The sequence below is a fragment of the Zeugodacus cucurbitae genome, chromosome 4 (assembly GCF_028554725.1).
Source record: "Zeugodacus cucurbitae isolate PBARC_wt_2022May chromosome 4, idZeuCucr1.2, whole genome shotgun sequence".
Classification (NCBI taxonomy): domain Eukaryota; kingdom Metazoa; phylum Arthropoda; class Insecta; order Diptera; family Tephritidae; genus Zeugodacus; species Zeugodacus cucurbitae.
Genome location: NC_071669.1, coordinates 9,025,017 through 9,051,528, shown reverse-complemented (window position 1 = coordinate 9,051,528; position 26,512 = coordinate 9,025,017). Strand labels below are relative to the sequence as shown.

Below are 26,512 nucleotides of genomic sequence, written 5' to 3'. Positions count from 1 at the left end.
TCTTAAGGTAAAAAGAGATCAATTCTATTATAAGGTAAAGGAAGGTCAACTCCCAAGACATCCCATAATTTGTAAAGATCTAATGAAATGATGTTGGTTAAACACGGTCGTTGACCCATGAACAGTATGAGATCTTACCGAGACCATAAATCTAGTAAAAATACAGAGATTTCATGAAAAAACGTTGTTTGTAGCGGTTTCTGAATATCTAAAATCATGGCACAAACCTTTCAAGGGACAAAATTATAACAGGATGTTGGAGCGATCTCTGAATATTTGAAATCTTGGCTCAAATCTTTCAAAATACGAAATTATTCTATGTCTATATGTCAATGTCTATGTCTCTAGGGTCAAGCACTGGTCGATTAAATCGATTAAATCGTTTTATATAGATCTTGGACATTTGTGCCAACATTAACCCAACAAAATATTTGTTTGCATCCCAAACTTATTCTCAAAACTGAAAATGTCAGTTTTTGAGCCGAATTCCCGACATTTGTGGGAAATTTTGCTTTTCTTGTTTAATTCCAAGAAAAGTGCGGCTGAGGCTCATCGAATGCTTTCGGATACGTACTGTGAGGCTGTCCTACGTGAAAGAACATGTCGCGAATGGTTTCAACGTTTTAAGAATGGTGATTATGAAGTCGAAGACCGGCATGGTGGTGAAAGGGAGAAGATTTTCGAAGATGCTGAATTGGAAGCATTATTCGACTGAAACCAACACAGGAGATCGATACCGAACGAAATTGATGCGTTTGAGCCGAGCACTAAAAGAAAAACGACCACAGTACGAGGAAAGACACGATACAGTCATTCTCCAGCATGACAATGCTCGGCCTCACGTCGCAAAGGTGGTCAAAAATATTTGGAGACGATGAAATGGGAGTTCTTACCTCACCCGCCGTATTCTCTATCGTTGGCACACGGTCTAGCTAACGAGCACTTCCGTTCTTATGAAGAAGTCAAAAATTGGAGTGATACTTGGATCGACTCGAAAGAATTTCATGAGAATCTTTTTCGGTGTGAAAACTTAATAATTATATTATACAAAATTCAAACGTTTTTCGAACACGAGCGGTGCAATCACGCGCTCAACGCACTACACAGCTCACACGCCCGCCACCCCACCATAATTGCATAATTTCCACTTAACAAATCATAAGCCTTATGTTAATCAAAGATTGTTTTTTTTTGTTAACACCACATTAACGTTTAGACATATTTTAATTAATATTTCAATTTCCTGAAAATTCCATTTAATGCTTGATGACTTCAGCTAAACGCATTCGCCGTCGTAATGCGAGTGTATATTACCTATGTACGTGTAGGCTGCTGCCGCCGCCAGGCAGTCATTATCTCGCAAACAAAAGGCATACATTCCACACATGATTGCCTCGTTAGGCAGCACACACGCACATACATATAGTAAATAGCCTTGTATGTGTGTGATTTTGTATAATATAAACTGTAATAAAGCGCGCCCAACTCTTGAGCGCTCAATGGCGGCAGATTTGTTGAGTAAGTAAATCAGTTTGATGTCAACTTCTTCTTCGTCGCATATATGACGTGACATATCAAAGATGAAAGTGAAGGAAATTTAAATTTTTTTGACAGGCAATCGACTTGAATGATAGGCGCACACATCAATTTATCGGTTGACAGAGGCGCGCTTGTATGTATGTGTGTGTGTGTGTGTACGCGAACTCGCGCATTTGGCAATTGCCAGGACACACACACATGCATTCTTGTTGTTGTAGGTGCTTGTTGTTGTAGTTGCGTGAACTACAAGCCTGCTGTGTGTTCAAAAGAAGTGAAATACATATGTATACAGTCATCAGCCTTTACTGCCTTCCGTTACTTTGTGCCTCGTTACATATTTTATTGCACTCACACCACATACAGCGCGCGCCTCCAAGGACCCCACCCAACTCCAAGCTCCCTTAAAATGTATATATGCCAGTGTTGTTATGCCTCAAACCATGTCGCAAGTTGAATAGAGCCTGCAAGTTGGTTGGCTGAAAAAAAAAATGAACACTAAAATGAAAATTCACAAATTTGTTTAGAATCGCTTTCAGCATCATTGCGTTTTCCTACAATCATTTACACACACACACGCACACCTTTACATACATATATGAACTAGTAGACAACTCATACCCTTGAGTTAAAAACATGGATTATTGTGGCTTGGCTTGGCATAATGGTTATGGTTGCGTATAAATTCCATGCCTTCAATGCACCTTCCACACGCAGTACGTGTCTCTGTCCGCCCGCATGTAATAACTGTATGTCAGCATATGTAACTAAATCGTTTTAAATATAATATCCCACGGCTTGTAAATGTCATAGACTTCTCAACATACAATTTTGAAAAAAATATATATATTCACATGCAATTTGATTCACATCATGACTTCTAGTGTTAGGCAGTAAGTGCGCTTTCATTGCTTGTAAGCCCTAAAGAGTTTTTCTTATAATAAAACATACTATCTGTATGTGCAGGTGGGTTTGGTTGGGCGTCTCACTTAGTAAAGCTATGATTGAGATGATGGCTTATGCATGCTTGAGGTAATTCCTTGTTGTTTGCCTAACTTGAAAACATATAAAATTTTTTAGGTTAGGTTGGAAGTGCCTTTTTGGGAAATATGCTTCCTTGAAAATGTTATTTGTAATTATGATGGTTTTCTATGCATTTCGGAAGCCAATGAGTTTATGAAAAATAACTTCATTTATATAAACTAACTGTAATAGCAAAAGTACATCTTTCAATTTTCACCCTTGACCGTCCCACAGAAATGGTATTATGGCGGCGCTTTGTTAATAATTTCGAAGAAAAAATAAAAAATTGTGTGTAATATTATTTATAAAATCAATTATTATTAACAAATACTTTATCAATTAATTTCGATAATTTTTTTAATTTTCGAGTTTTTGGAAATACGGCTGTCCGGTAACTCATTCGCTTGTAAAAGAAGCTGCTTGACCTCACTTTCAGATTTTGAGGTTATGAGTGGTTCCGAAGTCCCTTCCTTCGAACACAGGAACATAATGTTTTGAAGTAACTTCACTAATATAGACAGTCCGACTCAATCCACAAATCCACTCCACTTTATACCAAGAGATATTATCAGTGGTCGACTTTTTCGATTGTGAGCTACTTGAAGGAAGTTATACTGGACTTAGACCATTCAATAATTTCGGAAAAATAGTTATACATGTGGTTTATAGTCCAGTCTCTACCCGTGTTGGTCTTCGCTACAAGTAATAGAGTTTAGATATAGCACGATCTCCAAGGGAAACAGACTCAGGGTTCAGTTTCTTACACGAAATGATCTTTTAGGATATATAACTCTATTCAGTTCCGATTTTTCAATCCTCTCAGCTTGCTATATATTTATTATTTGAAATTCCGTTGACGATAAAGTAGTCCGAGAGTATTCTTTATACAAACATTGAAGATTTATGTGTTGGTAGCAACTTCACTAATACAGACAATACAGACTTCTGCCAGATCTTAAGCGGCCTTTGGTACTAGTAATAGAGTTTAGATACAGCACGTGCCTTAATGGAAGCGAAACAGGTGTTCAGTTTCCTAGATTCTTTTCGGGTGAATCACTTCATATAATTTCAGTCTCTCAAACCTTACGGATCGGTATATAACTAATTATTCATTGAAATTGTACTGATGATAAATTAGTCGGAAAATACATTTACAATTTTATAGAGTTATATGTTCTTTTTACCAACAAATAATAGCTGAATGAGCACTTGAATGAAATACAGTTGAACTTCCCTAACTCGAATCACCGTAGTCCACAAAAAGCATTCGAGTTATGGAAGTTGAACTGTAGTCTTAACGAAAATTCTAAAAACGGTTAGCTTAACACGAACATTGGGTTCTATGGTTGTCTGATCCGCCAGAGGTGTCTATAGTCTTATATTTGCTAACTTGGTCCTTCTTCTAATGCAAAATCTCTTGAGGTTGGGTTAGGTCAAGGGGTAGATCTATGCAACTGCAGAGAGTCGGACTTAGATAGCTTCCACTGTCCTTTGTGACAAACAAATACTCCTAAAGAATTGCCTCATGACTCGACAAAGTGCTCTTTAGTCGGCTAATATCGATTCCAGTCACTTCGCTGGGTTCGCGGAAGGTGTGCCTACCGAGGTGTTTTATCCTTAGTCTGGCGAATGCTGGATATTCAATGGGGAAGTGCTTGGGAGATTCCACTTCGCCTTTCCCCAAGCAGCTTTGGCTACTAGCGTCGGACTTGATCCCTTTTATAAGCACACCAATGATTGCGGCGAAATGAGCCTTCCTAAGCGACAGCAGTTGGAAGTACTGCTTTCGGTCCACCGCGGTCCAGAAAGACCTCGCTACTGCACAGATGCTGGTTGTTGTCCAGCGTTTGGCGAGCTCACTCGAAGTCAGTGTGTCCAGGGCTCTAGTGGACCCAACCGCTTCCACTCCGATGCCAATGTTGTTAGCGTACTCTCTCTTGCAAGCTGGTCCGCCAGCGATTCCGTGGAAATGATCTAACACATGTCCTATACATGAGGTATTCTCATTTAGAACCTCTAAAGTTCTATGCCGTTAGCTTTTATTGGTGATACTGATATACATATATTTTATTATTTTCCGAACTTATTAGTCGGTTTTTCGATGCATCGCTAGTTTTTATTGGTGATATCTACATATTAAAGTCTCTAAAAGCCGGTACTCTTCTGAGGCTTGAAACGGTTATTTTGTTTTTCAGCATGCAGAACCTGTTTTTGTTGTTAGACTTCGGTTAATTGTGAAAATTAAATTTGTTGTTGTTATCTATATCTTTGTTGTTGTTGTTGTTAGAAACATTATTGGCATAAAATGAGATTTTTTCGACACAACCTAATGCCAAGACGCTCTTACTTTTCAACTTAAATTCCTTTCAAATTAAATACCTTGTTAAAACTAATGTAACATTTCAATAGACTTTCTCAACTCTTTGGAATGTGAGGATACACATACTATATAAAGGGTGATTTTTTAAGAGCTTGATAACTTTTTTAAAAAAAAAAAACGCATAAAATTTGCAAAATCTCATCGGTTCTTTATTTGAAACGTTAGATTGGTTCATGACATTTACTTTTTGAAGATAATTTCATTTAAATGTTGACCGCGGCTGCGTCTTAGGTGGTCCATTCGGAAAGTCCAATTTTGGGCAACTTTTTCGAGCATTTCGGCCGGAATAGCCCGAATTTCTTCGGAAATGTTGTCTTCCAAAGCTGGAATAGTTGCTGGCTTATTTCTGTAGACTTTAGACTTGACGTAGCCCCACAAAAAATAGTCTAAAGGCGTTAAATCGCATGATCTTGGTGGCCAACTTACGGGTCCATTTCTTGAGATGAATTGTTCTCCGAAGTTTTCCCTCAAAATGGCCATAGAATCGCGAGCTGTGTGGCATGTAGCGCCATCTTGTTGAAACCACATGTCAACCAAGTTCAGTTCTTCCATTTTTGGCAACAAAAAGTTTGTTAGCATCGAACGATAGCGATCGCCATTCACCGTAACGTTGCGTCCAACAGCATCTTTGAAAAAATACGGTCCAATGATTCCACCAGCGTACAAACCACACCAAACAGTGCATTTTTCGGGATGCATGGGCAGTTCTTGAACGGCTTCTGGTTGCTCTTCACCCCAAATGCGGCAATTTTGCTTATTTACGTAGCCATTCAACCAGAAATGAGCCTCATCGCTGAACAAAATTTGTCGATAAAAAATTTCGAACCGAACACTGATTTTGGTAATAAAATTCAATGATTTGCAAGCGTTGCTCGTTAGTAAGTCTATTCATGATGAAATGTCAAAGCATACTGAGCATCTTTCTCTTTGACACCATGTCTGAAATCCCACGTGATCTGTCAAATACTAATGCATGAAAATCCTAACCTCAAAAAAATCACCCGTTACTTACATACTTACACTACACACCCATATTGTATGTCTGTATGTCTGTAAAAATACCACATTGTAAATATGTATAAATACAATCAAGTAGATGGGTTAGAAAAACGTGTTACTGTTTCCGCTCTTTAACTGCATCATCATTTTAAAATTTAACCAACGAAGCGTACGCGTACGCACCAATACACCAATCCACCATTACACCAAGGCATACCAAGACACACAGACACTGCCAAATAGACACCGTCAAATAGACAAACAAATGCCAACGAACGCAAAAGTAAATCTATTCCTTAAGCTAACAAACTTGTGTGATAGCAAAAAAATACAAAAAAAAAAATAAAGATTGTAAAAAAAACGAGAATCAAAAGCAATAGATATGTATCTACCCGCCGCCGCGCCGCCCAACGCTCACTTAAGTAATCTAGAAAAATGCGCTCTAATCTAAATTAACAAGCACTTGAAATCCTTGAATTCTCCACTCTTGATAATGCAAAGTAACGGAGAGGAGCAAGTAGTATAAGCAGTAGCTCGATAGATGGCTGACTGGTTGGCTCGTTGGCTGGTTGATTGTGTGAAATGGCGTGAGTTTAACGCTGAGTGACAACGGTCGGAGACACATTCAATATGTCAATGTAAATAGTTTTAGGCACCATTTCCTCATTATAGCCCCCTACTCCAGTGGAGCATTGGTAATACCGTTAACTTTAGTACCGTTTTAACTCCACCGCCAAGTGACTTACCCCTGAATGGCTGCCTAGTCTAGCTTTGGGTGGCTTGTTGTTGTTGTTGCAGGGCAATATATATGTACATAAATAAACACGTGCAGTACCATACAATAGCAACAACAATAACAACAACAACAAAATGTGTGGAATGTATAATAAAAAAATAAGAAACATTGAAATGTTGCAGACAACAAGTGAAAATGTAAAAATCTCGTAATTCTAAGTGAAATTCATTTGAAAAGTTTACATTTTGCTTCTTTCGCCATTTCGTGTGAGAATCCTTTTATAGTCCTGATTGTTTGTGTGTATGTATATCGTAGAACTTCGCATGCCACGCTTGCTTTGCCTGTCAAGTAACGGCTTTGACTCATACACACACACCGATGACAACAAACCATGGCAGCAACAAAGTGCCGAGCTGTGAAGTGTCTGTGGGTGTGCCCACAGGCAGTCAAGGCGTACAAGCATACTGTGGATTCAAGTGACTTGTAACTACATGTGTAGGTGTCTTCAGATGCTCATGGTCACACAAACATACATCCAAGCACTCATATATATGTGTATATGAGTAACTATGTGTTGCTGCCTGCCTGCCTGCTTCTAGGCACAGCTTATAAAGCGCACCTCACGTTTATATCAACGCTTCTAGTTTTTTTCCTTTTTTCATTATTTTTTTTGTTTTTTACTACTTTCCTACGGCTGCCATTCAAAGTCCCATAAAAAATGTGAAGCAGCAAAAAAAAAGTTGGCGGTAAACGAGTACCCGTTGAAGCACTGCACTAAGTTACTTGTGCCATACGGCTCAGCACTGCTTGTCGCCAAACCTTCAACTTCATTTCACTCCTTTTCACGCCATGCCACGCCACATCACTTCATTTAATATTACACCTATTGGCGTCCAGGCGCCCACTGACGCTGACACTTGCAAGGGTTAGCAGAGGACATGTAAATCCGACAGTGCCAACACCAACGACGCGTCGTCATCATCATTGTCACTGGCGTGCATTGGCTGGCGCGCTTACCTGTTCTTCGTCGTCGTCGTCACCGAAATATAGCGGTGTCAGTTGTGTAGAGAGAGTACAGTGACTTGCAAAAATGTGTTGTTAGTGGAGTTATGTAGAATTGGTCAGAGGAGATTACTATTAGGGAAGGTGGAGGCTTCCGCAAAACTTTTGACATTTTTTCAATGATTTACAAATATTTATCAAGCAAAGATGGTTCGAAACACGTACCACCTGGGCTACCATGGTAGATAGTCACTACGATCTCGTATTGACAGTCCGTCACTTCACGTTTCTTGAGATGGCTAAGGCAACAGGCTTCTCAAAAGATCTGATGATGTGAAGTAAGTTATCGGACCGATGAGTTCCAGGTTTGCTCATTCCGGATAATAAGCGCAACTCTGAGACCACTTCTCTGATAAAAATTAACACTGTTTCCGCGGAATCCGAAAGAGTTTGTGCGCCAGTTCGTGATTTTGGAAGAAACAAAGGGATCCTTGTTCCATATACACCAGAAACACCCAAGCAGTCTTTTGGCAGTGCTCTTCAACCGGCGAACCTAACCCGAAGAAGGCTAAGACCGCGAAGATCGAGCGAAACGGTGATGGCTCAGTTTTTGTTGGGATTAACGAGGCGTGATCTACATCGACTGCTTGGAGAAGGGCGAAACGGTAACATAGCCTAGTAGAGACCGAATTATTGCGTCGATTCGATGACAAATTATAGGAAAAACCGCCTTTTCGGCGAAAGAAAATACTGAAATTCGGCTCTGATAACGCGTCATCTTCTACATTAGATTCGTCGGATTCGGTTATCTACTACTGCTCCATCCTTTTCCATCCACCTATTGGCGTTCAGTATTTTAAAGTTTTTGAGCCGTGTGACAGCTTATTGCTGGAAAGAATTTTGTATTTTGTCAGACCAATTAAGAGAAGAAGAAATCTTTGAAGCTAAATGGAGGCTATCTAGGCAAAAAATCGTGATTGTTCCTTAAGTTTTCGTTTTCTCTTTTGTAGTATTGGATCATCCTGGTAAGTGTAACTTTTTCCAACACTTATAGTTTGGTAGCAAACGGGTTTGGAACCAACTATTGAATTGAAAACGGTTTTATTCTTACATTTGTATTCTTAATTTCGAAGTCTCAAAGAAAATTGGATATTTGGATCTGTATATTTCTTCTTCTTACATAATCTTGTGACTATCTTCCATCTTTTCCAACAACTAGTCACATTTTTATGCGTCACTGTACCATGCTCTGCACCACTACAACCAACCATCTATCTCTGTCAACATGATATATTTGTTTGTATGTTTATTTGATATTCTCTCTGTTATCGGCTGTCACTGTGCTCTGTGTGGTCTATCCTCTATTTTTTTTTTATTTTTCACCAGCACTACTCAACTCTATTTTACTTGTAATGAAGCTGGCTTGCGCCTCAAAGTATGTGACAGTCTAGCAGCATACTCTTACAAACATGCTTGTACATATATACATACTAGCACATTCATATGTATGTGTCTAAGAAAAATGCAGCACCCAACGGTTGCACCGGTGTCTTTGCGCACATTTTTGTCGCCTTCAGCGGTTGCTAAAGCTTTGCACGTCTATCATTTTGTTAGCACAAAATGATGTAATACATTGTTTGTGTTTATTTATATAGTGCTTTGTAGTCATTTTTAATATTTTTCAATTTTTTCTTTTATTTTTTTTTATTTATTTATATTATTATTATTTTTTCAATTTTCTTATATATTTTTTATTTTTTTTTTATTTTGCTGATTTTTATTAGTTTTTTGGCAGCAAACTAACATGAGACGTATGTTTCCTTCAGCAAAACCATGCAATAAGCTGCACGTAAGCATTTGCTACAATATATTTCGTATGCTTTTTTGCGACTCCCACCTGTCAGAAATTGCATGGCGTGTATATATGTACATATATGTATATATATTTTACTTCCAGCAGGTTTGGCAGTAGTTATTTCCTCTTAAAAATATATTTTTTTTCACACTGCATACAACAAAGCGTTGTGTTTAAGTGTTTTTTGGTCGAGTATTTAATTTTGTTTTTGTAATTTTTTCAATTTATTTTTAGACATACATACATACATACATACATATATAAATAAATATATTATTTTTCAACTTCTCCCACATCCACGTTGGAAATGTTTTATTTTTACGCCGAAAATTCGCGACAAACTTTTCGTGCCACATTTTTGGGACACATACAAGCATGCAACCACATACTTGCACATAAATATATATACACATATGTAGCGTTTTGCTATTACAGCTGCAGGTGGCGCTTATTGCCACCCTTTTTCATTTAATTTTTTTATTTTTATTTTTTTGTATTTTTTTTTGCATTTTTCATGCATTTTTTATTTATTTATTTATATTATGTCTTGTTTTTTAAATTATTCGCTGTAACTATGCACCATAAATAACGGCGAAGATATATACCAGAGAACTGCAAAACTCACTTTTTCCTTGAATCAGCTCATATATTATATACATACATATATGCATTATTATTGTTTTGTTGCTTATTTAAACATCCGCATTGGGTTGTTGAGGTTGCGCGCTCGCAAATTCTTACTCGCTACTTGCTGTCGCTCTTGATGTTTCTATTTCTTGCAGACGTGCTTACAAACATATTTACTCATTTTTGCTGTAGCTCTTGTTGTTAGCCGACACAAAGTGCATATTTTCTTCCTCGGTTTCCAAAAAAAAAAAAAACAAAAAAAAATTAACTTCGACTAAAAGCGTAAACGCCAAAGTTTCATGTTCACCTGACTTCGTAAATGCTTATGTGTGTGTGTGTGTCTGTGTGTTTTATAGTTGACGGGTATTTATTCAGTTCGTTTAAACCATAAAATTTAATTTTTAAACATACAGTGGGGTAATGTGGTAGTTAATGGCTTGATTTTAGTGTTACAGTTCGATAACCTTATTTGTTTAGTTTTCGCGACATCTAGCGGTATTTTTAAATTAAAATTATTTAAAGACAAGATCTAGAACCTCTTGGTATCAGAAAAAACTGGCGTTCACAGCTATCCAAGCGGTTTCCTTCATGACCTTTGACCCGAGGATCAGTCTCGAAGCTCAGTTTCACAAAATACAATCAATTGAGCTCTTATATCAGTGTCGATTGTGATTATACGAAGGTATACAAAATGTTTTCAATCATGTAACAACCTTAAATTCGCAAAATATATTATATTTGATATAAAACACGAGATCGAACCATTCTTGTCAACTAATACTATTTTGAGGAAAGTCGGAATTGTTTCTCTCGACGAATGAGGTTTAATCAGGATCAACATACCTGGTTGATGACAAAATTGCATTAGTCTGTGCTTGAGGCAGAGATTTGAGTTTTTGAGTGGAAGATTCTTTAATGGTTTTATGGATCTCGGAGAGATAAATTTCCATATCGGGTACGTCAAAGTAACCATTGTATAAATTGGGGTGTTCGGTTTCTTGGAAGCACGTTTATCAATGCCCTTTCCATTTTAATCATAACTACTGGCTTTCTCTATCAATTGTTATATAATCTTCGGAGAGATGAGATCATTTATAATGAATATTGGCTAGTTCGTTAGTTGAAAGAGCTCTCTCGACGATCCAAAACCAAACTCTACAACTCGTTTATTATTCCCGTCCTGCTTTATGGTCCAGAAACGTGGGTGTTGTTTCAAGAGATAGGTTTTGCTGCTTATAGTCCTCCGAAAATTGGCAACGGCGAATACAGCAGACAATGGAACAATGGACTGTACGAATTGTACGACGACATAGACATACATAGTTCAAGGAATTAAAAAGATAGTGGGTAGTTCATGTTGTTTCAACGAACGAAAGCACTTCAGCTTTGAAAGTGTTTGATGCAGTATCCGCTGTCGGCAGCAGAGGAAGAGAAAGTCCTCCACTCCGTTGAAAATGGTGAATCAGGTGGAGAGTGACCTGGTTCCTCTTGGTTTCACCAATTGGCTCCAAATTGCTCTAGGAAGAAATAAATGGTGTGCTATTATTGATCCGTCTGGCTTATTCTGTCTTCTTCGAACATATAACATTGAATGTTAGCTATGAGCTTACAAAATAACTTTAGTTAAGTCACTTCTTGCCAAATTTGAACTGGGTGAGTTTCTCGCTGTTCCCAGAACATTTGAGATCCATCACCTCTCTATAATATTTATAACAATAATTTATAATTAAACGGTGCTTATGCTTAGGACTAACTGATTAACTAGATATAAGCAACGGTGCTTTCATAAGCTCTGTTTCGAGACTGTCCTTAATCTCATTTTCCTCATTTTCTTCAGCTGCCAGATGATAGATTAGTTTAGGTTAGTTTTGTAGGACAATAAGCCGCATATAGACCAATTTTGGTGCTTTGCGATACCAGTTGGAGTGCGTCACGTAGTCAATGAGAAGTAGTCATTCTTTAGGATGCCTGTGCTTGACGCGAATTTCAAAATGTTATGTGGTTTCAGTAACGAAATATCTTCCAGATTATCGTACTGTGCAGAACACAAGTGCTGAAGCCGTTGCCTTAACACTGCAGGACAAGCAGAGAAGAGATAAATGAGATAACAAATTATGTTCATTCTCAAATGTCTACTCGGAATATTTCTTCCTGCCTCTCTCTCGCAATTATTGTTATAATCAGGATCCTAAGTTCTAAGGTGGAAGCTTGAGCTAGATGAAAACGATAGACCTCTTTGAAAAGGCATCCTGTATTGTGTGTATATGATAAATAACCGACTTGAGTTCCTCTGAAATTGACGTAGTTGCCTCTTAACTTTAGAAATATGTGCATAAATGTGGTCAATAAACCAAAACTGCTTATTTCAATAATATTTCTTTGAGCGCTGACTTGCCACAAAGGTAATCAAATAGTCAAACGCTTTCAAGTTATAGTTTCAACACTAAAAAAATTTATATCCAGCAATCTTTTATATCACACATGCAGCATATGCACCACTGTACGGACACACACGAGCGCCAAACGGTACTCTACCACGGTAAATGGTGAAATGGCAAAATCGTTTGTGTGCATATTACACTTTCGCTTTTATTGCGACGTTTTCGGTAATTTACAACGTGCAACATTGGTGAACCGAACAACACAAGCGCAACAAACAAATGTTGAGCATATATGTATTATATGTGTATATTTGTGTGCCTTAGTATCTTCTGAAAATTCGAGTTACTTGCTAACTTGCCGTAGCTCACCGTAGGATATGTATATATGTACTTACATACTTATATATGTATATGTGTAGCGAATGTGGCGCATTGAGCGCATCAAGCGTACTTTCAAAGCAATACTCGGTAACAACAAAGAAATGTTTACGGCAACAGCAACAAAAAAAAATAACAAAAAAAAAAACAACAACAAAAATCAACAATAATATTAAGAGCAGGCGAAAGTGGTAAAAACATTGGTGGTAACAACAAGAAATTGGCAGGGAATATGGCGCGTACCTCACTATATTACGCCTTGTTGGTAGACTACAGTTTTGTATATATCTATGTATATATTTACATGAGAGTGTGTATACACATGTATTTAGTATGTATGGCTAGCGGCAATAGCGGACGCTCTGCTGTTACTTCGTAAGCTTACAGCATCATATTCTTGTACGATATATGTAAGTATGTGTGTGTGTGTGTGTGCAAGCAAGGATATGCGCCCAAAACCACCCTTTGGTAGTTTACTTAAATAACGAAATCAACAAACACACTCGCACACATGCTTACAAATACAGACAGTGTAAGAGAGAAAATGCAAACACATACAAACAAACAAACATATGCATGTGTGTGTGGCAAGAAGAGTAAAGGATAGAATGCAAGGATATACTACGGTGTATTAAAGCAAACGCGTATAAATATATTGGGATAAATGCTCATTTGTGTCTGTATAGATATGAGTGGATGCTTGTGTATGCATTATACCACAAAAATATATGAGCATGTGTGTGGCAGCATTCTTTTCGTCATCAGTTTGGCGTCGCTACTGTTTCTAATAAAAACAAGCAACAGCAGCAGCAGCAGCTGAAGAAGACGAAGAATTTCAATAAAAAATATGAAATACTGCAAAAATGGACAAAAGCAACAGGAAGTAAATTGAGTTGCTGAAAGAGCAGCCATAACAACAACAACAATGAGGAGCGGCAAAATAAAATTTAAACGCTGTATAACACAATCACATCAAAAGGAATGTGTAGTTAATCAAAGACAAATTGAATTTCTTTTTTCATGCAGCAAAATCCACCACAGTCGCTATGTATAACAGTATATGCCATATGCTATGCTATGCTAATGATTATAGAATTTGTAGCAACAATGTGGCTTTTAAATATTTTTTTGATGAATACACTATGTTGTTCTCATTTAAATATAGCTCTTAATTTGATTTTCTTATGACGAAAAATAAAAATTTGTATTTTTCTTGAGCTCACTTAACCTCAAATAAAATCGCGCTTTGCGGTCACCCAAATTAGCATTTCATTTACGCGTCTCTTGCTGTGATAATCTTACTCTAGCAGAGAGTTGAAGAATAATATGGATTAACCTTTAGCTGTAGATGATGACTACATCAAATTAGGGGCCTTTAGCGATGTTTGAGATTAAGATTCTTGGAAGGTTTGATGATAAATTTTTGGTACAGATGTATTTACATGTCGGTATTGGGGTTCTGAATTAATAGGAATAATGTCACATATTAAATCTAGGCATGTTTGAAGTAAATGGGTTCCATGGTATTTCTTGGAAGAGCGACTTCAGATTGTTTTCATGATTTCAGGCCTTCTTTAGTAAAGTTGAAAACATCTCTCAGGAGACCACTTACTAGGCATAACCTAAATTATTTTTATCGGTCTTTGAACTTATTTTAATTGCTCTTCAAGCGAGTTGGCGGAGCATTTGGATTAAGTTTTAACCTGTCATATAATAAAGGGTCCTTTGGTCTGATCTTACGTCAATGTTTCCAGATGTGCAAAATTTCATCTGTAATATATAAGACCTTCGATACAATGATTCCAGACTATAAAACATAAAACAATAAAAAATTCTTGAGTTTTTCTAATTCTGAGATCTATATAGGTTAGGTTAGGTTAATCTGGCAGGCAATAAGCCACACATAGACCGATTTTGGTCCTTGGCGATACCAGATGGAGTGGCGTCACGTAGTTAATGTGAAGTAGTCCAGATTATCGTACTGTGAAGCCCCCATGTGCTGAAGCCGTTGCCTTGACACTGCAAGATAAGCACACAAGAGATGTTCCATTGTTTCTCTGGTACCTTGTTCTTGACATTTTTTGCATTCTTTTTCTGCATTCTTCGTATTCTGTGTGTCCAATCTTGTAGGCGTGCGCCGTCACAAGACTGTGACCAGTGAGTATGCCGACCATGTTCCTACATATATTTTTATCGAGCGCTAGTAACAACCTCGTGTATTTCTGATCTACCGCTTTGCACATGACTTTTGCGGATTTGAACTTTTTTAACAAGTTCCCGTCTTGTTCAACATATAGGCAGTGCATGGGTTTACCTACGTCGTTTACGCTTTCAGATGACAGTTTTACGCCTCTCTTGACAATTTCGTCCATTGAGATTTATATAAATGGACATGGACATGGTCTTGAGGAAAGCATAGGCTTAAAAAAGAAGAAATAGAGCAATGAGGTAATAAGTCTTCAAATTATTCTCAAATTGATCAGTTCCATAAAATCGGATCTAACGCGATCTACACATTTTGTGGATGAGATCTTGATATATTAGCTTACATTTCTTGTGCGTCTCTTGAAACTTTCAATCCTTTCCGAGAGATTTAGGAAATTTCTGAAGCATATGTAATTTACAGAAGATAGAACTAACATCATTTGGGATATCAATGAAATTCTTTATTCCTGTAAAAGTACATTCGATGCCATTATGTATGAAATTCGATTTCTTTTGCATGGCCACCACGGACGCGCTTGCAGCAGTCCAGAACCTGAACTCAATTTTTGATGGTTTTCAAGCATAAATCGGTTGATACTGCGAAAATTTCACGTTCAACATAGACCATAGACGTGACGTAGCCCCTCAGGAAATAGTCCAACGGCGTCAAACCGCAGGACCGACTTGGCTTGGCTTGTGGCTTGTGGCGCCGTCCCATTGGAACCACATATTCTCCAAGTTCATATCGTCCAATTCGGGCAAAAAATATTCGGTTATCATTGATTACCTTTCACAGTAACGTGCCGGTCTTGATCATCACAAACAGACGCCGCCGGCCCATAAACCGCACCAAACTCTAATTTTTTCGGAATGCAATGGTGACTCATGATGGAGTACGTGTGAATTGCTGCCTGACCAATAACGCATATTTTGCTTATTGACGAAGGAATTCAGCCAGAAATGAGCTTCATCATAAATTGGACGTAGCGCTTTAGAGTTGAGGCCACTGACTCCGAATTTCTGTAATAAATTTTAATATTTTCGACTCGTTGTTGGATCGTTTATCTTTTCATGATGAAATGGCAAACCTTACTGAAGGGAAATGTCAAAAGAGCAGGAAATAAATTGTGTTTGCTGTCCCTATAGGTAAACATTTGTAGCGTCCCTATTGAAAAACCTTTTGTATGTAGTATTTTCTCAACTAAAATGGTGGAAAAAATTAAAAAATCTCTGAAGGTTAGTTTTACACTTATTTTATTTTTTCAGAAAACTTTAATTCATTCTTATGAATCGGTATCCGGTGTCAGCAATCCTTATTGAACTGTAGCAATCCGAAGATCTGAAATTTCCTTAATATTTTGGCTTATACCTACATGTCTCTTGTCTGCATTGTAGGTTTATTATCTCTGAAATCTTCTGAAAAATTATTTAAAAGTTGAGTCCACTTAGTGATCATAAAAAAATCCGTTAGATGACGCTGCCATCAAACTTTTTTTCAAATTATAAATTTATTGTTCAATTTGTTCCATAACTCGAATATATACCAGTGGCTCGTGGAGAAATATGTTGTCCGCCATTTACCGCACCCACGCTGTCCGCACATTGTCATTTCCGTTGGTAAACATGCAATGTCTGTTGCCTATTTCGCGCTACAGAAAATCCAGGAAATATTCAATGGCGAAAAAATAAGCGAATGGAATACCATATTCTCAATGCACAACAGCATTTCTTTACGGTTTTCGCATTTTGTTTGGTTGCCTTTCGCTTTGCTTGTGTGCTGTGCTGTGTACGCAAACAGTAAGCGTTACGGGTACCGTAAAATGTGTGTTGTATGTATGTGTGTGTTTGGGTGGCGCGGTGCGCATTGTCGGTAAAATTGCTCTACTGTTGGCGGCTAAAGCGCTGTCGTATACACCGTTGTTACTGTTGTTGCTATTGCTGTTGTTGTTACTGTTGTTGCTATTGCTGTTATTGTTATTGTTGTTGGCTTTATTGCTATGCCTTTGTTGCCACAATTTGACTGTACGCGCGTATGGAAATACTTGAAGTACGCACGGAAATCCGGAAACGGCTGTGAATTTGTGAATGCGCGCATTTGTGCGGTTGTTGTTGCTGTTGTTGTTATGCCACTTGACGTGCAATGCCGCTATCCGTTCGCTGCCCACTCATCCACTTATGATCATTGCATTTACGTTCGCTCTCTAGCGCTGGCTTTGTCTTAAATGTCGCATAGTCGTCGTCCTCGTTCTTGCTCTTCTTGTTGTTGTTGTTGTTGTTCTACTCTTCGTCTGGCATTTGTCGCGGCTGCTGCTGCTGCTGTAAGTGCCATCGTGGTGTGGCGTAGGGCAAGTGCAAATTGTGTTGTCGGTGTGTGGCAACTGTGCCCTAGTGAGTATTCGACGTTTGTTGTTGTTGTTATTACAATTGTTGTTGCTGTGTGCCCTAAGCGCGTTGGCCAATTTGCGCCGCTTAAGCAGCTTTGCTTCCGGATTTAAGTGCAAAAGTGTAAAATTCTCAACTCGAGCAGCGGGCTTGGGCACAAATAAGCCAAGCGAAAATTGTACTAAAAATAAACCGAAAAATGAAAAAATCAAAACACAAAAACAACAACAACAAATATAAGCAAAAAATCAAAACAGTAAATGCGCATGCAGCGCCGCTGAGGAAAAAAGCAACAGAATCACGCTTGCAGCTAAAGCGCAAATAACAGCATTCGCCTGCCATAGTCCTCCACTACGCCTTACCCCTCTTCCTCTTGCTGCTCACCGGTCACACCACTCGAAACACCCTGCAGCGTGCTGTTGTCGTACATATTACTGTTAAACTACACACACACACACCGAGTCTCGTCGCCTCAAGTTAAGTCATCGACGTCGCAATGGCAACGGCTGCCGGTATGTGGCACACTACCACTGTGTGGCCTTGTGTGTCGCAGGAAGTGCATAGTTTTAGTTTCTTGAAATAAATACGACTCACACTTGCATACACACACACACACATATACATATAAATGTTGGTTTTTTGTCGCCTGCAACACTTTGCATTCTATGGCAGAAGTTGTTTGTAACTTTATTGTGGAAAATATTTTCGTTGAAATTCTCTCGCCGAGTTACTTGCATTTGGCGAATGAAAAGTTTTTGTATGCAAATATACCGAAAATTGGTGGCTGGGTGAGAAAAACGAGATTTCGCTTTATTTTTCTTTACATTTATTCCTCTAAATGGTATGTCGCTCGTTACAACGGTAACTTACACGTACATACATATATACATTTTAATACAAAAATGCATGTGTTGGCATGTATATGTGTGTGTTGATTTACATACATATTTTCCAACCATTAAAATGCAAATAATATTGTAACAGTTGTTGTTTTGCTAAACGAATAGGATATTTCAAGGAAATGCTTTATATTTGATTGAGTATAATTTAAGTGTATGCATGCAGTGTATGGGAGTGTTGTAAAGATTTTTAAGCGGATTTGTGTGTGTGCGCAGGAAATCTTAAGGGATTAAGTTCGACTGTTTGCTAGATGGCTGGCTGGCTGCACTCGTTGGAATTAATATTTTGCGCATAAATAAATGGAAAAAGGCAATCAAGTGTGGTGGTGAAAAATATGATAGAAAAATTGTGTTAATGAGAAATTTGATTTATTGAAAATATAAAATCGAATATATGTGAGAAAGTGGAAGTTTAAATCAATACAGTTTCCAATTAATCTGAAAAAGAAACAATAAACATCAGAATAGAAAAGAAAAGATTTAGGCATTGTTATTTTATAAAACAATATTGAAAACGGGTGGGTTTCAAAATTTCAAAATTTGAAAAACAAAACAAGAAAAAACGTTGACTTCGGCTGTACCGAATCTAATATACCCTTCACAGGTGCATTTCTTTTAGTAACTATGTATGTGTTTAAGCAAATCTAAAGACGTAAGAAAAACTAAGTAAAAATAAAAGAAAACATTTTACTAATTCTTTTTAGCCGGGTTGTTTGCTAGAAATATTAAGGTTATATAGTTAACCGATCTAAACAATTTCTTCGAAGATTATATTATTACCTTAAGCAATAATCCATGTCAAATTTCGTGAAGATACCACGTCAAATGCGAAAATTTTCCATACAAGCCATTCATTCCGATCGTGCGGTTTGTATGGCAGCTATATGCTATAGTGAACCGATCTGAACAATTTTTTCGGAGATTAAATTATTTCTATGGGCAATAACTCACACCAAATTTCGTGAAGATATGTAGTAAAATGTGGAAGTTTTCCATACAAGCCATTGATTCCGATCGTTCGGTTTGTATGGCAGCTATATGCTATAGTGAACCGATCTGAACAATTTTTTTCGAAGATTAAATTATTTCTATGAACAATAACTCACACCAAATTTCGTGAAGATATGTAGTAAAATGCGGAAGTTGTCCATACAAGCCATTGATTCCGATCGTTCGGTTTGTATGGCAGCTATATGCTATAGTGAACCGATCTGAACATTTTTTTCGGAGATTAAATTATTTCTATGAACAATAACTCACACCAAATTTCGTGAAGATTTGTAGTAAAATGCGGAAGTTTTCCATACAAGCCATTGATTCCGATCTTTCGGTTTGTATGGCAGCTATATGATATAGTGGTCCGATATCGGCAGTTCCGACAAATGAGCAGCTTATTGAAAAGAAAATAACATCTGCAAAATTTCAAAACGATATTTTAAAAACTGAACGACTAGTTCGTATATATACAGACAGACAGACAGATGGACATGGCTAAATCGACTCAGTTCAACATACTGAACATTTATATATATATATATACTTTATAGGGCCTCCGTCGCTTCCTTCTGGGTGTTACAAACTTCGTGACAAACTTAATATACCCTGTTCAGGGTATAAAAATTTTGTCTTATTAAATAATGCAATATATTTAAAATATTGTTCAAAAATATTAAATTAATCCGAGTAATATTCTAAAAGATGTACCCTTAGGAAATTCCGCCTACCATCCACGTCAGTACGAATGTGAAACTTTAAACGCTTTTATCTCAAAACTAATTGTTTCAAGTCGGTGGACACGATAACTCAAAAAATTATGCAGCGATTTTGTTCAAATTTTGTACACATCTTTCGAATAACATTATCTAGTTAATGAACGAACGATTTTTTATATTGTTATTATAACTATTTTTTCGAACCAATATATGCCGAAAATTTGACGAAAAATGTGAGTGTTTTGGTTAAATTCTGTCAAATATTCAAATTTCAATATTTTCTTTTTTCCTTCGTAACTAGATTTAGCCATATACTATCGAAATATTTTTGGTTTATTGTTTTTAGAAGAACCAATCATTAGTTATGATATCCACCGCAAGACCTTGTTTTGGACACGTCATGGGAGTTGAAGTGCCAACGGCTGAGTATTCGCAATTTTTAAATAAAAATTTCACAAAATACTCTTCAAACATGTATCTTTGATACGCGAAATTATTTAAATTTAATAAACGATTGTATATATTTAAAAAAAATTAAAACTACCCTTGTTTTTAGCCTCTGAAACTCACCTAACTTCTTAAGACGTGGGGCAATACTTTTTTCGGAGTTCGGCTTTTGACAGCTCTTTGATACTTGATTTATACCACTTTGGTTTGCCATTATTTCGGAACAACGTTTCTAGTTGACACAAGGCCCCAATTGCTCCAAAAATTGTTCGAAAATATGACCTCTCGGCTAGAGTTTTATGCGAGGCAGGGTTACTTGCCTGAAATTATTTTTGAAACATATAAGCAAATCCTTATCTTAATAATAAAGCTAAATTCTTGGCCCTAAAATTAAATTATATGCGTTTTATTTCTTTTTGAAAACCACAAGTCTAAAAAAACTCTGTATTTGTTCATAAAGAACAAGCTAATTTTTTAGAGTTTAAAATTTCTGAAACACCTTTCATTTGATACCACTTTGTAATATTGTTTCGGTTTTAACAATTCTTTTGCAAAAAAATAAATCCAATCAGATGGCAACTCCATTTGATTTTTCATTGGGGAGGTTTTTTGTATGTGATGCGTTCTAAACCCTACACACGCAAACGCAGAAGCGTACTTCACTTTCTCACTTTAACTCATCTCCAAACGGTTGTCTGTTAGCTGGCCAGAAGATACATGGTCTCAAACCGAAAGTCGTGAGCTGCATGAAGAATCCTAGCCACTTGGTACACGTGCTTCTTGGCACCATAGAAAGGTTGCTTTCGAAGATGGGCGAAATCGGACCACTGCCACGCCCACAAAATGGCGAAAACCGAAAACACATAAAGTGCCATAACTAAGCTATGAAAATAAAATTTGGTTCAAAGAAACGCACTATAAAAGGGCATATTTGGATGTAATTTCTTTGGAGAAGTGAACGTGGCCTCGCTTCCTACTTTTTGTATAAATCTCGTAAACAACTAAAGGTATATCAGCGAAACTTTTAGGAGTCATTTTCTTCAGGCACTTCCTTATACAGCACAAAAATGGTGAAAATCGGATTATAACCACACCTACCTGCCATACAAAGGTTGTGTTGAAAACTTCTAAAAATTCAGTAAAGGAAACACCAGATACTTGAAATTTCATCATAAAGAAGGTACGGAAGAGCTGCATTCAAATTGGTATACAAAATTTTAAAGGGCACACCGTGTGTAATGTCTTAAAAAAAGGTGATTTTTGGAATTTTTATTAAAAAAATACTTCATCAATTATTTCAAAATTTTAAGAATATATTCATACATGTTTCAAGAATATACAGTGAAATTTTTGAAAAAACAAAAAAACGCGGCAAAAAAAAGGTCCTTCACTGCTGCAATGATTCCGGCCTTCTCCGTGGATGAAATCTAAAAAAAAATTCTCGTTAAACTAGATAATATTGTCTGTAAAATGACCTACGATAAAAAAAATCAAAAATTGACAATATGGCGGCGTTTAAAAAAAAATAGTCGAAATTTTGGTCGTTTTTGGACTGCCAAAATTCGATTTTTTGATCACATCAAAAATCGATAGGTTTGTACGGAGAACTATATACAGAACAAGTAAAAAAAAATTCGATATAATTGGATCATTTGTTTTTGAGTAATTACTGCAGCTCGAGAAAAACGCGTTTAAAGATAAAATGATCGTATTCAAAAACTATTTGAGATATCGATTTTTTTGAAATTTCACACTAGGTGTGCCCCTTAAATTGGTGTGGTCCCGCCCACTTATGGGTCAAAAATCATATCTCCGAAAATGCTCGAACAATTTTAATTAAATTTGTCTCAGAATATTTTCCTGACATCCCAATGATATGTCATGGAAATAGGCCAAATCGGTGCACAACCACGCCTACTTGCTTTATACCAGAAGTTTGAAGTCGATCTGAATCGTTTACTTAACAATATATAAAGTAAGCACTAGTGAACATATCGGAACAGAACTTTGCATAAAAACGACATTTATAGTGTGACATCGCTCTTCTAAAAATTAAAAAAATCGGACCATAAGTTTTCAAGGCCCCATATATCGAACATGAGGGCCTCAGTGATTGTAAATAAAAATATCTCAGATATTTTGAAGAAATTCAGATTCGTGCAGATAAGATCGATGATCTTTATTTACGAAATTGAAATTGAAATTGATGAATTTATTTGGACAACTACATATAAACATTATACAATTGAAACTAATTAAAACATTTGACAAGCTTTGTTTTGTATCCTTCATAAATTGACATACTCTGGCGCTCTTTTATTTAATAGTTCAATTGGAAATTTTTATAAAACACGCTAGTTCGAGGTGATGTTGAGCACCGAACCGGCTGCGAACATGACTGAAACATATCGGCTGCCTCTGTAAAAGCCTCAGCTAAGTCTCGCAGCATACAGTGCACGTTTTTAGTAATGGGCACACAGATTTCCCTTCTACTCTTTTGCATGATAGGTACGCGATACTGACAAATCGCATGGAATTCAAATTCACATTTATTGTCATTCATTAGAAGTTGTGTGTCTTTTAATTGTAAAACAACTTCAACGCAATCTTCATTGTTGGTATCTCTTGGATTATTGTTATACCAGTTAGTGTAGGTTAAAGGTAGTCCAGTGGTGTGTGACACAAATACTCCTTCTTTTGCCAAATCATTGCCGTCAATCCAAAGTTGTCGTAGCCTAACCCGTTTGGATAAAATATATTCTTGCAGTGCCAGTAATTCTTCATGCGATTCAATGGTCGCCAAATCACCGCCAAGTTTGCGACAATAATCGGAAGCTGCAAACCAGTTCATCTATTCAGAGATTTGTTTTCATTAGAAGTAATAATTGTAAATGTATAGTACATCACACTCACCTTCAATAAGTCATTGATGAAGTAGTACTTTTTACCGATTTGTATAAAGGGATCTAAAAGTATTTTAAATGCATTTGTATTGTATAACGGTCTTAGTATTTAATATTTTTTTACGTTCTTACCGGTTTCAGCAGAGTCAGAACTGCTCACGAAAATAGCAACAATATTTAGAAATATTAAAGAAATTTGTATAAAATGCATCATTTCAGCTTTAATGATTTTACTTGAATGAAGCACTTAAATGTTAGTGTAGATGCGCTCTACTTTACTACGGTGTAGCGCAAATTCTTTATAAGTACAGAATAAAAAAATAAAATAAACGATAATAGCATATGTAGAATAAAGCATAAACAAAAAATTGCATGAATTTCATGTTGCGAAATTTGCAAGCAAACCCACTAATACAGGGTGTGATACCTTCAAGTTTGGTATAAAAAATCATGTGCTTTTTATACTCTAGCAACGATAGTTGCTGAGAGAGTATTATAGTTTTGTTCACATAACGGTTGTTTGTAAGTCATAAAACTGAACGAATTAGATATGGGGTTATGTATATATACATAAATGATCAGGATGACAAGAGGATTCGAAATTCGGATGTCTGTCTGACAGTGCAAGCGAAAACTTGAGTAAAAATTGAGATATCTTAATGAAATTTGGTACACATATTCCTCGGCACCCTGAGGGGATTGATATTGAAAATGGGCGAAATCGGGCACTGCCACGCCCACAAAATGGCGAAAACCGAAAACCTATAAAGTGTCATAACTAAGCCATAAAAAAGTTATGAAAGTAAAATTTGGTACAGAGGATCACATTAGGGAGGGGTATATTTGGGTGTAATTTCTTTGCGAAAGTGGGCGTGGTCCCGCCCACTGATAGGTTTTTTTTATATATCTCGGAAACCTATACAGCTATATAAACCAAATTTTCTGCAGTCGGTTCCCTTACGTACCACAACACACACCATGAAAATAGTTCAAATCGCGTAATAACCACGCCCACTTCCCATACAAAGGTTGGGTTGAAAATTACTAAAAGTGCGCTAACTCACTAATGGAAAACATCAGAAACACTACATTTTATCAGAGAAATTGCAGAAAGAAGTTGCACTCATATTTTTTTACAAAATGGAAAATTGGGCGTGGCATCGCCCACTTATGGGTCAAAAACCATATCTCAAGAACTACTGAACAGATTTCAATGAAATTCGGTATATAATATTTTCTTGACACCCTGGTGACATGTGTGGAAAATGGACGAAAACAGTTCACAACCACGACAACTTCCCATATAACTCAATTTTGAACTCCATCTTATTCCTTTACTTTATAATATATACATAAGGAACCAATGAAGTTTGCGAAATAAAACTTTACAAAAGTACTGTATATGATCTGTGGCACTGCACTACTTGTGAAGAAATTGCCGAAATCGGACTATACTTTTCAAGGCCCCAGATATCGAACATGAAGAACTGAGTGCATAAGAGTAATTTTTCAACGGAAATATCGGTAAATTTCTCAGATATCTTAATTTAATTCAGAATAAATTTTTTTTCTATTGTATGTCTCTGTTCCAAAAATTTTTAAAATCGGGTCATAACTTCCAATGGCTCCCATATACTTAATTATAGGTTTTTTTTTTAAAATACGGTGGGATTTATTTCGCATATATTAGTTAATATGTGAGATATACCTTGGTGGTGAAATGAGTGAAATCTGTTCAGGAATTATCTCAGCCCTTATACACTATATGTATATGATGCTTTTCCTTATTCTATTGGACTTTATGCCGAATATATGGGCCAAATTGTATGATATCATAATAAAACTATAGCAATATGTTCGGTTGCACCCGAACTTAGCTTTTCCTTACTTGTTATTTGTTAGATTTATAAATATATTTCCGAAACCCATTCACTTACAAACCGAAAACTACACACACGTACGACGAAACATTGTTACTTAACCCAGAAGTGAGATTCGGTGCGCCGTTTCTGTTAATGTTAAACCCTGTATATATAGTAGTTCAAAGAAAACAATAAAAAATAACATATAATATTTAAAAGCAATATAGAAACAACGTTAGCGATAAGCATGCATATAAAATAGCTTAAGGTCAGAGAGTCAAGACAATCTCTCTATTTATCAGTATTTTCAAATAATAAAAATAATTGGTTTGTACATTAGCAAATTAATTTTCAATTTATAATCACACACATTTTCAGTTATTAATAGCACAATATTTCTATTTCTTTTTAATAAATAATGCACAAGAGATTAAAAGCACATTACGGCTATTACAAGTTTTGAAATTTGAAATTATTTTTCTAAAACATATATACTTTTTTTGTAAAGGCATGATGTATTTCAAACAAACCAAACTAAAATTAAACTAAAACTATTGAGACTCTACAAAATTCTGTGGGGCATTCGACAGACCAACTCTGACCACACGGAAGACCAGTTCATCGACGGTGGGCTGTCAAGTGGAGTTCATCTCAAATAAGTCTTGACATTGAACTGGTCTATATAACCATTTCATTTTATATAATTCTCAGTTTTCTAATAGTCATTTACTGTATAAATTATTTGGACTTGACTTGAATATGTACTTGCTGTCAAACCATCATTAATTATACTCTCGCAACAAAGTTGGTAAGACCCAAAGAGATTAGAGTGAAGAGTGGAGTTGAAAAATACTAAAAATGCTTTAACTCAGTAAGGAAAACCACCAGAAATTTCATTATAAAGAAGGCACAGAAGGGCTGCCCTCAAATTAGTATACAAAATTTTAAATGGGTGTGGCACCGCCCACTTATGGGTCAAAAACCATATCTCCGAAATTACTCGACCGATTTCAATGAGATTTGATATGTTACAAAAATTAATGAAGACGAAATCGGTTCACAACCACGCCTAATTTTCATATACCAGAACCTTGAAGGCGATTTGAATCGTTTAATTTATAATATGTATATGCAGTAAGCACTAGTCAAGATATCGGAACAAATCACCGAAATCGGACCATAAGT

At 36.6% G+C, this 26,512-nt stretch overlaps 2 protein-coding genes across 4 annotated transcripts in view; one reads left to right on the top strand and one right to left on the bottom strand.

Annotated features, from left to right (window-relative positions):
- Positions 1–26,512, top strand: part of LOC105210728 (uncharacterized) — a 256,763-nt gene that overhangs the window by 5,223 nt on the left and 225,028 nt on the right. The gene's annotated exons all lie outside the window — the stretch shown is intronic.
- LOC105208847 (C-type lectin 37Db-like) lies at positions 22,836–23,761 on the bottom strand. The gene is made up of 3 exons (XM_011178915.3): positions 23,598–23,761; positions 23,476–23,528; positions 22,836–23,413 (listed from the first exon to the last, which is right to left on the bottom strand). Exons 1-3 carry the CDS (start codon positions 23,677–23,679, stop codon positions 22,883–22,885), a joined length of 666 nt encoding a protein of 221 aa, XP_011177217.1. The 5' UTR covers positions 23,680–23,761; the 3' UTR covers positions 22,836–22,882.